This window comes from Empidonax traillii, unplaced genomic scaffold (assembly GCF_003031625.1).
Source record: "Empidonax traillii isolate 1590-97213 ecotype Southwest subspecies unplaced genomic scaffold, ASM303162v1 scaffold274:size1118153, whole genome shotgun sequence".
In the NCBI taxonomy this organism is placed as follows: Eukaryota; Metazoa; Chordata; class Aves; order Passeriformes; family Tyrannidae; genus Empidonax; species Empidonax traillii.
Genome location: NW_020955467.1, coordinates 35,072 through 49,908, shown reverse-complemented (window position 1 = coordinate 49,908; position 14,837 = coordinate 35,072). Strand labels below are relative to the sequence as shown.

General features: G+C 35.3%; 1 protein-coding gene across 3 annotated transcripts in view; it reads right to left on the bottom strand.

Moving 5' to 3' along the window:
* SOX6 (SRY-box 6) overlaps positions 1-14,562 on the bottom strand; it is a 170,671-nt gene extending 156,109 nt beyond the window's left edge. For all 3 annotated transcript variants that reach the window (XM_027889874.1, XM_027889876.1, XM_027889873.1), the window contains exon 1: positions 14,477-14,562. In XM_027889874.1, coding sequence (XP_027745675.1) covers positions 14,477-14,555 — 79 coding nt within the window. In that variant the 5' untranslated portion in view covers positions 14,556-14,562. The remainder of the gene's footprint in view (positions 1-14,476) is intronic.
* Positions 14,563-14,837: the final 275 nt, after the last annotated feature.

The window sequence follows — 14,837 nt, the reverse complement described above, 5'->3', positions numbered from 1 at the left end:
CAAAATTATCAGACAAGTTTTCTAAGTGCAGAAAAACCTCCTAAATCACATTAACCAGAGCACAAAGGGGGTGGCCTACATTTGCAGACTGAAGTTCCACACATATTCTAAGATTGTTCTGGTACAATTATGCTCTAACCACAAGCATTAGTGTGTTTAGCCAGATGGAACTCAGAAGCAACTAAAAGTACAGTTAGAAATTTTCTTAATTCAATTTATTTGTATATCTAGTTGATCACAAACCAAAACATTTAACACAGCCCTTCACTACAGAGTCTTTGGTAATTAAGTTCTTCACAGTCCTAAACCAGAGTGGTATCATGTTATTTTGTTGTGCTTTCATAAGTATTCTACTACTCAAACAGGATCACTCAGAAAGAAAACATAAACACTGCCCGTTCAAAAGACTTAATATAATCCAATATTCAAAGGCCTGAATTTAGCAAAACTTTAAGCACAGTGTTATGATGATTCACAATAAACCTTGAAGCACTGGGAGTAAGTAGGAAAAACCAAGAGGTTTTGAATTCTGCAATAACAGCATTCTAATTCAATATATTATAAAGAGGCCTGGGATATATTTAAGAAATTAGGATCCTCTAAATTTTCCTCTTTCCTTAAGACAATAGAACACCGTCCAGGTTGCATTTTCATTACTTTATTTCTACAGCAACCATAATTTTGGCATTCTTTTTCTTTCATGATAAGACACTAAAACTAAAAACACAAAGGAAGAAGAAGTAGGCAAGCAGGAGTAGGGAAAACAGATTTCTACAGAGACAATTCTCAATTGGCGCTAAAAGTTAATAATCTTCCTTTTAGGTGTCCTATTAAAAAAAAAATGAGTTATATCTGGAAGAACATACCTATTTCAACTCAATGCAACATTTCTGATGTGGTTTTCAGAAACTACTTCAGTTTAACTGTGATGCTGAGATAATATTAACTTAGATGAAGGCTAATTGTGACTGCAAAATAATTTTTAACTTATCAATGTATTTTGTGGCTATTTCCTCTCTGTGAATTTTAAATAAACATCAGTATTTCACTCTGACTGCATCTGCAAAGATCTCATGTATTTTTACAAAGGGTTTCTCAAATTTAGGTGTCTCTAGGCCACATTTTTAAAGAGATTTGGGACCTTTACTGTTGCAGATATACCTATGGCCATGTTTTCAAAAACACGTGAAGCCTCTAGCACTCATTGACTCAGATGACATTGTTTTAAAAAATGAGATAGATGTGTCTGACTCATATAACAACACCTTAAAAATTTTCAATTAATTTGACCCCAAGGTAGTACTACAAACAATGGACATTAGAGCCATGGAATACCTTCCTAAAAGATGCTGCTGGCTCCAAGTCTTATGTAGGTTCAAGGAGACTGGACAAGTATTTGGAAGGAGGAAGAGCAATCTATTTGACTGATTCAAGATACACAAACCCCATCAGGGTCTGGAAATCCCTGGAACTGTAAATAGAAGTGGAGATAACATTAGTGTGAAAGTATGTTTTTCCTGTTCTTCCTCATTCCTGTGTATCCATTTATGAATCCTCCTCAGGTCAAATGGGTGACTGTTTTCTTCCCTTTATGCCAAAGATCTCCTTCCCATTTTTGCACTGAGTACTTTTGCAGGAACTTTGGCCTTTCAGATACAGTATTTGATGATTTTTTTTATTAAGGTTTGTTTTCCCAGTATGGAAATTCATACCTATGGGTCAAGCAACTGTCTTTTCTTAACACCAAAGTAGTTTCATTTACTTTTCTGGTGTGCAACACTAGCTAGTGGACATGAGAACCTGTATCTGCATGATGGTGTATATACCTTAGGCTTACATGTTTCAGTCAAAACCTAAAGTTGCTCACTTTGAGTTTCCCACCAGTAATAAACTTTGAATAAAAAATTTTTGAACTGCATACTTACACAGTGACTTCTAAAGTATAACCATCAATATATTTTGCTATCATCATAATTTCAGGGTATCAAAGTAAACAGAAATGTAAAGATAAATAGAAAGATTGCTGAAGGACTGCTGTTGGACACGAGACATTTAGATATCGCTTTCCAGAACTCAGCAGCACTTTCATAACTTCTAAGTGGCACGGACTGCATTCAGTTAAAAATTTTCAAATTCCTCCTAGGAGCTCTTCCATTACTGGCTGGATATCCCACAGCAAAGATTTTTCTGCTCTTGTGTACCTGTTCTGCATTTAGGGGACCTCAACACCTTTCAGTAAAGCTAAGCTTGCAGTTTCAACTCAATCATGGACTCAACATATACAGACAGAAGTCTATATAACACAAGTAGCTTGCATAAGAGAATGAATTAATAGATGTAAAGAGAACACATTAAAATGCATTTATAAGGCACACTCACTCACACATTTCTTTCCTTATGTAAAAAAAAAAATGTATTTTTACTAAGTCAGGAACTCCATATTGCTTTAGCTATTATTTCAGTTTATATAGTTTAGGAGGAGTGACTTTCTCAGTTGCTTAACCAGTTTTACAAGTCTACACCTGCTATGACATGGCTAACAGTGACAAAAAAAGAGCACTTCTGGTAAAGCCTAAGTAGGTACAGATGACAAAAACACTGCCGAGTTTACCAATTAACTTTCAGCTTCTCACAGTATCTTTTAACCATTTCCTAGCTTCTAGCAGTCAATCAAGAACATTAAACAAATATCACAAATCTTGAGTTCTTGAACCACAGAAAATGAACTCTTTCAGAATTCCAGTTACAAAGAACATGTTACTTTTGCCATAAAAAAAAAAAAAATTACACAACTCAGATGTTGTTAATAACCATCACAGAAACTGAGTCTACGCACGTTTTAATTTTGAACAGGAGCTGAAGTCTTAGCCCTGGCAGTGGTGATGCCCACTGGTCTGTAGGACCTGACTGCGATGAGTGAAGAGCTCTCCTTTTACAGATCATAGAGTCATAGAATGGGTTGGGTTGGAATGAACCTTAAAGACCATCTAGTTCCAACCCCTCTGCCATGGGAAGGGACACCTTCCACTAGACCTGGCTGCTCAGAGCCAGATCCAGTCATGATGCAGATGTTGGAGTGAGCCTACTGGTAGAAGAACAATTCTGTCCTTCATGAAGACTATTTCATTTAAACAAGTTAAGCAACATTCATTTTCATTACATAGATCTTCAGTTCTCCCTCACTTCCAAACTTGAACTTTATATTAATTCTGTATATTTAATGCATTCAAACATTTTACACAGACATAGCTGTGACAATGTAAATTCCTTATAGCAGATTCCCCTGATGAGCAATTAACACCTGTATTTTGTCACAGGTGATTTGCCTCTGATCACCCGTCATAGCCCTTTCCAGTTGTTGTAACAATAATTCAGAAAAGAGTTTTCTCAGTGTTTTTTAGCTTAGTACACACAGAAGGGAGCAAGGAGAGGAAAAGTGAAAGCCCTCAGCTATCTATTAATTTAACTAAACTTTAGCTGTATGTAGAGACTGATTGTTTTTTTCCAGGTCAGCAGAGGGAAAATTCTCACTATGGCCAGCTCTTAGGACCAAGTGTTGATATCTGTCTGATGGTGGGATATGTTATCTGAGGGTAAGCAGAGAGGCCTAAAGTGCCTTTGTCAATCACTGTTATCTTGAAAAGTGGCAGACCACACCCTGATAAGATTAAGTATTTCTTTTTAGAAAAATCCTTGTGCTTCACAAGTGGTCACCTTATCTTTGGCTGAAGTCTGAGCAGCCCAAAATTATAGAACCTTGGAAGGTGAAAAAAACAACAACAAAATAGATAAGAAGGTTAATTCAGTTATTAATACATCCTGAAGTAGGAATCCTCTATTCACTACAGCCCCTAAAAGAACGAGCACAGTTATTCTGCGACTGTTGCAGAATCACTACAAAATGTAGGCAAATGGGTTCTGTCACCAGAGGAAAGGTGAAACCTTCTCTCAAGATAAAAGGAAATCTCTGATTCACAAGGAATCTGAAAAAAAAAAAAAAAAAAAAAAAAAAAAAAAAAAAAAAAAAAAACAACAAAACAAAAAAAAAAAACCACACACAGAACAGCTATGCCCATTTCATTCTCTGTACCTTCCTTAGTAAACCTGTTTGTGTTCTTTTGGTGTTGCCCATCAAGATTTGAAATCTATAAGTTTTCCCACATCTAGAAAAACTCAATTTCACAAACCTAATAAAATATCTCTATAAACTACACTGACTTCTTAAATCCTGCAACTTGAATACACCACCTGCATATTAACAGCTCTCTCTTCCAGAGAGAACTACAATTGTCTACTAAACAGTTACATCAAAGATCAAATCCCGTAATTAAATTTCAAAGTACAGTGAATCTTAACTATAAATAATTTTCTGATCTCAGGGGTTAGAACTGGGATCTTATGTCAACGGAACACATTAGGGGCATATATCAATCTACAGTATTTCCAAGTCAAAACAAATGCAAAAGATCTATCTTCACACATAGTAGTATGTTTAAAAATGTCGGAAATGTCAACCACTTACATACTTTCATATTATCCCTAATTAATACAAATTGCATTTAATTTCACATTTAGTAAAACATATTGCTGCCCAAAATAAGGACTATAATTTTTATCAGCAATTATTATTACTGATGTATCAACACAATTATTTAAATTCAATGTATATAGAGGCAGAATCCATGTAAGCATTTACAGTTTTTGTTCCCTCTGTGCTTCTTCCCTAATTTTTGTGGCTTGGAGCCACTCCAGATGCTGTCTCTGACTTTGTGGTTTTGTATTTGAGATCCCATCTCCTGATTCATAGCGTTCCTTGACTGACAAACAGATTCAGATATGAAAACAAACAGTTACCTGTATATAATCTGTGCCTGACAGCTGTACTTCTAAGTTTTCCATTCATGGTGAGCCTACTGTTTCAGATTTTACCAATTTCTTAGGTCTCTGAGTCACTGTGTTTACTGAGCTATTCAATAACTGGTGGCATATGTGATCTCCACACTGTAAGCTGCACTTCAGATTCAGAGGATTTTCCTTTAGTCCCTCCCCCTTCATAAACTAAATTATTTTAAAAAGAACATGGGGTTTTGTATTTCTAAACTGATGTGCCTCCTAATTGAATGCAGAACACTTTCAAACTATTTTCCATTAGAGGTCCAATTTTTTTCTGATTTTAATGCACAGGATATAATACCTTCATTGGTCAATTAAAATTGTTTGACTAGAAGTAAACCCTGTCATTATATGCTTTTTCAGGTTTTTTTTTTCTTGTGTAATGTGGGGTGAATTATGTAAAACATACTAAACAGGATACTCTACAAGCTGCTACTTGTATGCTGCAAACAATCACAGTTCCACTGATAGACTGGGACTCGGCATCTTAAAATTCCTGTGGAAATCAAGTGCATTTTAAGTATTGGGTTTGATTATTTAATCAGACAACTTGCATTTTGCCCTGGCTAATTTGGAAGGCTGATAATATTTTACTCATAAAGTAATTGTGCACCTGTTGTGATGGAAACCTGTTCAAACAAATCTTAATAGACATGAGGATTCATTCCCAACATGTGTGTTAGCCTCTCATTACTGCTATCTATGGGGCAACAAATTTTAAGCAGCTACTGAACAGGTTTCAGCTTAATCTTGAATACCTCTTAAAGAACATTTACGACAATATGTCTAATATTAAACTTTGTTGATTTATATGAATACAGACTAAGGTAAATATTAGCATATGTGGGTTACACTAATAGTAATTTAAAGAAAAAAGGGTAAGAACGAGATATTCATAATAACAGGTTTTCAGTGTTGAGAGCTAATGACAAAGAACCAGTTCTGATTAAGCTGCCTGGGTATAAATCTATTAATTTTATATCACAGAGGATAATACCTATGATGGACAGGGCATACCTATGATGTCCTTAATAGATTTCTATTTCCTCTGTTCAGACAAATTTCTATGGAAACTGTTTCAATGCATGTCTCTTAATTTTCTTTACAATTCATATATTCATAATAATTAATGGGACTCACTTTTATAATGTTTTTTAAAAATTTCTCTACTGGCAAATCATGCTAGAACAGAAAAAAAAAGAAATTGTAGGGAGTGGAAAAGAGATACATTATTTACTTTAATCCAACATAAATATTTGAGGGATAGACAGAAGGGACACAGTGAATTGAGACCAATTCACTCACCACATAAGGGGGCAGTATCGTGAATGATCTGGTTGGAGCAAGGGGATCATGATTAGCCTGAAATCACTTCAGTGTTGGCAGGAGGAGGTGAAAACAAGGAAAATGAGCCGAGTTTGGCTAGATCTGCCCCCGGGCAGAAAACTGCCAGATGTCATTGGTCAGACCTGAAGTGAGGTGACACAGTAAAACAAATCAAGATATCTTGAAAAAAACACTGATAGTTAACCTCTTCCGAAAGGTCAACTTGTTTAGAGGGGACAAGGACAACCTTTCTTTATTTCATCTTCTATTCCTCACTGAGCTTAAGCTTTCAAGGCAATAGCTATGTCAGGTTGCACATTATGTTCTTGCTGTTCTGTTTCACATGTTACTAAACCTGCTCCTACTTCATTTTTTCTCAGTACTAATGGTATGTCCCTTGAGTTTTAAAGATGACATTTCTGACTTGCCTCTGGAACCACAGTTTTTCAAGTTCCCAGTAAGGTATTTTTACATTTTTCTTAGAAAAGACAAAAAAAATACCCACTGGTATCTTTGATATCATTAGGATAACCTCATTACCACACAATATCCACACATGTAGATCTCACTTCAAGACATGACTTTCTACTCAGAAAGGGAGTTTAATATCAACTGAAGTGAAAAGGATTGCCACAAAGGTTCTCATTAACAAGTCCCAAAGTTTTATGTTGTTCAGAATAGCGATATTTCCTGTAAGAGGTTTCTCACCAAATTAACTGCAGAGAATGTGGAGGAGAGTGATTAAAGTGTAGAACAGTTTTCATATAAGGAATAAATATTTTTACTTTTCCACCCAGAGAAGAGACAACTGAGTGTAGTGTACCAGAGAAGATGAACAGGGAACGGTCAGCCCCTATCCAGTAATACAAAATCTAGGGGGCACCTACAAGGTGCTAAGTTCAAATATACAGCATATTGCTAACTGCTGAGCTTATCCCCACAGACTTTACAGCTGTCTGCTAAAGGGCTCAAAAGTGGTTGGACATGTTCATAGATGATAATTCTAACAAGGGTCATTAAACCCGAATGTACCACCTCTGAATCAAGAAAGCAATTAATCATATTTTGTGGGAAACTGGAAGAGTATACTGAAGAAATATTACTCTACGTTTGCCCTTTGCTTACATCCTTCCTCAGGTTGCTCAGTATCCACAGAGAGAGAACGCTGCAGGACAGTATGTTCTTTATATTTGACACTTAAAGGTGTCCTTAATTAGAAATACCTGTAATGAAAGACTGATAAAAGTACATGTAGAGGTCTCCCCAGAATCCAAATTTATCAGAAAATTTCAGTCCTTTCATTACTGTGCCTTTATGTATTTTTCTAGATAAATGCTGACATTCATCAGTTTGTTAGAATTTGACTTGATATATCTACAGCAACAAAAAGCCAAAAGCACTGCAGTGTGATGAAACAAGAGAAATGGAGCTTCCACTTTTGTTTCAGCAGTGCAAACTCCTACATACGCATTTGCTTTTTCGTAAGAAGTTGTATATTTGTCTTCAGTAGGAGTTTTATTTTGCTAAAGGTAAGAAGCTTCATTGGCGACTAAGGTGGGACTTGAGTCAAAAGAAAACTTGCCACTCACATCCACTATCTGAAGAGAAGGAGTTAAGTTCCAAGCAGTGACACATACTTCAACGCAGAAGACTTTCTACTACAGTTAAAGACTCTGTATTTATTAAACAAAACAATAACTGATATAATAAAAATATATATTTATACACTAATAAAACAACCTACCAACAGGAGAAAAGGGCATATTTTTGAAGACAACCCTTTTTCTGCAAAAATAAATTAGAAGGCATCTGAAAATAAACAGATTTTAATACCATACATTTTCTTGTCACTATTTGTAAAAATGAAGATTGGATCAAATTCCAGAAGGCAGTCTGTACTAATGTGCCAAATAAATATACTGCAGTATATTAACATCGTTATCCATCTCATTCCTTTTTCTTATGAACATTTGATATTATTTCTTAGTACACTATTTGGGACACAGTTGCACATAGCCCAGCATAGAAGCGAGCTGTCATACTGATTTCAGTGCAGTTCAGAGTTCATACTTTTAGTCCTGAATTGTTAAGCTTAGAAATATACACTGACAGGGTAAAAAATGTATGGATATACATGGTTGCAGTAAGTATAAAATTCATTATGTGCCTGGAAATAAACGGCATGCATCCTGGTTGTTATTTTTTATAAAATATATTCAACAATATGGACAACTTGATTTATGTGAAAGGTTGATTACAACGTAATTTATAGTTGCGGAGTTTTAAGAACTAGAAATGGTAATAGTCATTAACTTTTAACATTAGAAGCAAGCATGATCATGATAGGTACCACTGAAATACAACCCTCTGACTAAAAGACTAGAGCAACAAAAAATGTTTGAGTTTTTTCTTTTGTGATAAATACAGCTTCAATCCTTCTGAAACTTACATGCACATAATTTAAATAAATACAGTGAGCAGTCCCACTCCTTTCCACAGAACTATCCTCTATCTGTACAGTTTGGGGGTATGTCTGTTTAAATCCCGAATCTCAAGAAACACATTTCATATCAAAAAAATTTAAGACAACATCAGACAGTACAGTTTAATCTATTTCACACTGGTGATTAGTTTAACTAATTGTGTTGGTACCTTGATCATAACAAAAAGATACAATGGGGCTTGGTAGGCTTAACCAAAATATTTTTATTTTGGAATCCATTACGTTCTTCAAGCAAATCAGACTAAAGCGCACGCAAACATTAACTGTTGAGAGTGCTTCTGAAATACTCAGTCATTCAAATGACTTAATTTAGAAGGTCAGGTTAGACCTGGAAATGTAGCCTTTGTGCCATGCTTCACAAAGTGCTAATGACTGGAGTAATGGCAAAACAAAAGCATCGCTCTGATTTGGAAAGCTACAACACAAAGCTAAACATATCACTTCATGGGATCATGGCAATAAATTCATTATGAGAAACCTTTATAGACGGTGGTATATTTCTAATCAGGACCAATTTCTTAAGGATTTGGGTGTAGGGGTTCTGGGTTGTTTTATTTTGTTGGATGTTTTCATTGGTTTCAGTAATTGGAACCAGTTGATCCTTTTTCCTGTGTATTGATTTTTTAAATCCTAGCAGTTAACAATGATTCTAATGTATCATAACATTTTAGACCTTAATCATATAGTAGGGCTTCTGCTTGTAGCTTTTGTTTGAGTTTTAATTAAGAAGACCTTGTGTCTCAAAGCCTGAGCTGGGTTTTTAATTGCTAGTATGTATATCACACAGACTTCAAAAGAAATAAAATACGTTTATAACAGAGAGCACAAAGGAGAGCTTTGAAATGTCTATAGCCATACAAAGTGACATAATTAAAAACCTCTGAGTTCCTCTGTGATATAAGACTTATATATATTTATTTATACATATTTATGAGGCAGACTGTTATATATCCTTAGACTCCATGAGAAAGAATTTCCAGCAATTATACTGAAAAATAATTACTGCAAATTCTGACTATAGTGTTGATCAGGGCTACAGAAAAACAGGTTTATTTTCCTCAAAATGACCTTCACTTGGTTTGATATAGTGCTTCGAGAAACACCTGAAAGCTTTTCTGTGAAGACAAATTTTATAAAATAGAGGGAAAAATTAACATTTTCAAATTTTTTGTAAGTCATGCTTAAAAAACAAATGAATTCACTTGTAAAAAAGGAAAACATAAACTTTCTCAAGGATTCATTCATGCACAACTCTCTCCAAGACTATTTCAGAAATGGATAGCATTAAATTACTAGATTCAAAGAGTTGTGCCTCACTATCCTCTTCCAGTCATTAACACACACCAAAAGTGCTCCTAGAAAGCACCTCTTTGAGTCTACTCTGTTTTCTTATACCAGGGACAAACATAATTTCCAAAATTGTTTATAGTATATCTTAGAAAAAGACTATCAAGTGGGTGAAGTTGCTTTGCTTTGCTAAATTCAACATTTCCTAGGAAACAGGAATGCTGCCTCCTACCTACCCAAATATTTTGAGTCCATTAAATGTGCACATGTCACACAAAACAGGAGGTTTAGGCTCTTACTGATAAATTAGCAAATATAAAAGGAGAAGGAATAAGCACAGGGTTCCACATAATGGAAACAGCCTTCTGTATTGGATAAAGCTATGGACATCAATCACTCACCTCCCCAAAATAGAGTATACTGTACAAAGACAGCATGTGACATTCAAGTCACAATGCCTATAAATATAGATAGTTCCAGTTGTAAACACCACCAATGGAAGCCAGAGGACTAACCTGCAACACAGTAGCTGGTGACCCAGGAGTCACTCTCCTCTAAGGCTGCTAGACCAATTCTGACCCTTTCACGATAACATCATTGCTTAAGTTACTTAAAGACTGACCTTTCTTATTTGATCTTCAAAGACTCTGCATGCTGAGAAAGACCATTGCGGGCTATTTCAGTAGGACAACTGCCTGATGCATGCAAGACTGTGCTATTCCAGAGATTTATATTTGGAACAGAAACAGAAAACTTAAAACAGACTCTGTATAGTGATAAATGATGCTACTCTGCCTAGCTGTGGCTGCTGAAGAAAAACCAGATAACTAAGCAACAGAAATACACGCAGTGAGGGAGGGTGGGGACAAAACTCTGTGCACCCAAGTATCTGAAAACACAGAAAAGAGTCCTGCATCACTTTGTTTATTCAAATACATAATAACGACAATTAGAATGAAAAGTATTTCCTGATCCTAGTTTTTACACACAAAAAAAAGACCCAATACTGCAAAAGCTGGACGTAAGCCTAACAAATTGCTTGTATACCTTAAATAAATCTATTTGCATGAGCACCCTGGCAAATAACATACAATCAAATGATTTGCATAGGCAGCTCAGGTTGGGTTTTTTTTCCAGGTGAGCAGGGCATTTAACTCAGCTCAATTGCTTCACAGACCTTTGAAAATTTGACCTATGAGTTTCATTTATAAACATATCAAATGAACAAGCAGACTTATTTAACCACTGGAATTTGGCTACAAAGCATTCTGCCAAATGCTCCTCAGAGTTTCATGAAACCTCCCTGAAGTCAATGGCTTGTTTGGCTGGAATTCAAGGGAGAATCTGGACCATTATCAATAACTGAAATCCTAATAAAGAAACTCAGAAAAAGCAGTTTTACAAGTAAAGCACACTATGCAAAAGTAATTGTGAACAGGAACAATCCCACACTGAGAAAAAATGAATTATTCACTGTTTGTTACTTTTGTATTGGCTTCTATTGTTTGAATTAATAGATATAGTTTATAATTATGTCTTGATTAACACCATTGTGTTCTAAATATAGAAGGTAAAGCAAGAAAATACCGTTTTTATTTGTTTCTCTCAGCCAATTATCTTTTCTTCTTGTCTGTGTGCTTCCCAAACATGAATAGAAACAGTTTGTGTCAGTGGTACTTTTTTTTTTCTGCTTTCATCCTTTTTTCTGGCACTGATTCTTAGTGAGCTGCCTTCCCACAACCAAGATGCTAGTCTTTCACTGAAGGGGGAGAGCTGTAGTTGTGCAGACACAGAGGAGCAATATGTGCTCACGTTATCCTTAGCGAGAACAACGCCTTCTCTCTAAAATAAACAACTCCCAGTAACAGTCAGTGCAAAGAGCAGCTCCTCACAGGACCACACCTTGCTTTCCTATAATCAAGATTTTTTTCCCCTAATCAACTCATTCATTTATTTTTACTACATCGCTTCATGTCTTTAAGTTAGTCTCTCAGTAACACGAGAAGAAAGTCTGCAGAAAAGCCAAAAATATCAGCCAATTAAATAAAATTATTTAGAATCTAACGGAAGTTAAGGAAAAATATATTTGACCTCTGAGAGACAACAGATTTTCAAATGTGGTTTTTTCAGACCTCAGCATGCCCTGCCAGTTACCTAGCTGGAAATTCAATCAGCACTATGAAAATGAACTCCATGATTTTGAAATCTACCACCCTGAACAATGAAAGGATTTATTTTAAAGTATGCTCCTCTGGTGAACTAAAAATTCTCTCTGGTTCCCCTACTTCATTTTATTTCCTTCATGTAATCTGGTTTTCATACTGCCATGTATGTTGATTTGTTTGGGTTCCCTTTTTTCTGAGACAATTTTTAAGGTACACAAATGCTCATATGAGCTAATACCCAACTATTAGGTTAATATCAGCTGGAGGTAACCAAGCTGAAGACAGCAGTTAGGCCATGAATTTGGGAGTCCAAAGGGAAGGAGTCCAACTTCAGACCTGCCACTACTCCTGCTATGTAACTGTGCATCTAGTTTTCTTCGTGTATAAAATGACACCAATGTCTTTCTCAAGAGTTTTGAAGTGTAAAGCACAACACAAGAGCAACCATCCTTTATCGTCCATGTTGGTGTTATTCTGCAAAAAGTTTAAATGCAGTTGCAGCAGCAAAGATTCATTACTGCATCTTGCTGGAAGCCAGCTAATAGCATAGATGAATATTGAAGAAATTATGACCACTTAAGGACAGGTTACACAGGAAAAGAGCTGTGGAAACTAACTGAATGACTGTCAACACATAAATCTGGTGAGCCTAATCTGATGATCCTTTTTATACAGCTAATAAGCTATTCCCTACCCAGAAAGGGTAGTCAAATGAGTTGAAAATTCTTCCAAATCTGAGAATGCTTTGTAGGTAGACGAGAAAAGGGTTAGAAGCAAGAACTCTACTCATTCACTCAGCAGAGATTATATATGCTAAGAAAAAAGGGGGAACAACATAAATCCAGAAAAAAATAAAGTGGGGTTTTTTTCAATAAATGAAAGTTCATTAAAAAGCTTTATGTGCCATATAAAAGAATAAAGAACATTACTCTGCATTGTTAGAGATCCCACCCCTTTTAAATTTGATTCGCTAATAGCATTCAAGTATTTCTATTTAAAGACTAAGTAGCTATATTTTGCAATTAATGGACAATAATAATTGAACAAGCATTCACTGTTTTTCACACTATTAAGAGACAATATGGCTTTAAATAGAATGTGATTTCAAGACATAATTTTGGGGGATTTTGTTACAGCCAATTTTAACGTGTTCCTGTAAAATTGTATACTATGTTTCTGTCACTGATATTACTATAAGATTCTTTCTTGCCTAACGTACATGCATTGTCATAATTTTGCCAGAAAAATTAGGAGAATCCAACAGATTTTTTGTCCTGAAGGAACCAGTTATAACTCACTTATTAAAAAGGGCCAATCTTTCATCTATTTGTATAGATGAAAAATAAAAGAAATCGTGCTATCTAAAGTTTTCCTGGTGGAAATTTAAAACCCTAAGCATCCATTTTCATCAAATAGAATCTTTTTCTTTTATAGTAAAGATTTATTAGTATGATGAGCATGATTCTTTGTCTCCACATCTTAGTTGCCATTTAATAAATTTATACAAATAAAGAGAAATTACTCTTAGGTATTTTGTGTATTCCTCAAACGTGCCTTATGACCCCTTCTTACAGCATAAAACCCCCACCTTTTAAATTTGTTGCCTAATCAATAACAATGAATTTCTTCTCACCAAGCAAAGTCATGGAAGAATTGATGGGTAGGGAGAAACACTTCAAGTTTTCTACCTAGTACTTAACTGCCAAGAGAATTCCACTTTTCTTATCTTGCTAGGTTCAACAAATCTTGAAAATATTGGAACTTATTGTCCATATATACAATAAAACTTGCACTGGTTTCACTAGGTCCCAAATTCCATCCAGAGCTGCTCTTTCTCTGCAGCAATGGAATTAATGTAAACAAACACCCTTCTTTTTTTGCCAGTTTTGAATCAAATATTTAGAACAGCAATCACACAACTACCCCCTTTTATAATCTGAAAACAGTTTCTACGTATAATTTATCCAGCTGGGAAGAAGCAGTACCAAGTACTCATAACTCTGTGTTTCTTCCTCTTCCTCTGCTCAGAGGGCAGAGCTAATGCCGAAGAACTAATGTAACTAACCTGGTGTTTGTGATAACATCCTTATACTGCCTATAACTGATTTAGACATACTCTATTCTTTTGGCAGACATCCATCATATCAAAGCTACACATTAAAAACCAGGGTGAATTGACTAAAAAGAGGAAGGTACCCTCTAGTTATGATAGCCATTTCTATTATTTTTCTCAACTTTCAGAAATCTTCAATCCCCTTTTTAAAATAGATGCAAACATTTAAAATTTGATCTAGTCAGATACCTTTAATTTCACCAAGGAGATCACTTGTGTTTAATTTTTCCATCTTCTCCTTCCAGTCTTTAGAAAGTAGCTTTTCCATACAGGATGAATCTATTAAAAAAAAAAAAAAAGAAACAGAATTATCAAATATATTCTCACACATCAGGAAAACAGGTGCTACCTTCATTTTAAAACTGTTCTTCCTGTACCAGTTGAATGGTAGTTTAGAAGGGAAATGAACTTGCAGCCAAACAGAATTCTTATTTAACTGCATTTTAAATCCAAAGTAATTCCCCTGAGGTTAATGGAGTTACTATGGATTTAACAAGAGTCTAATTGAAAGAAAAACTTCGTTGAGGATTTATGCATGCTAACTGCCAAT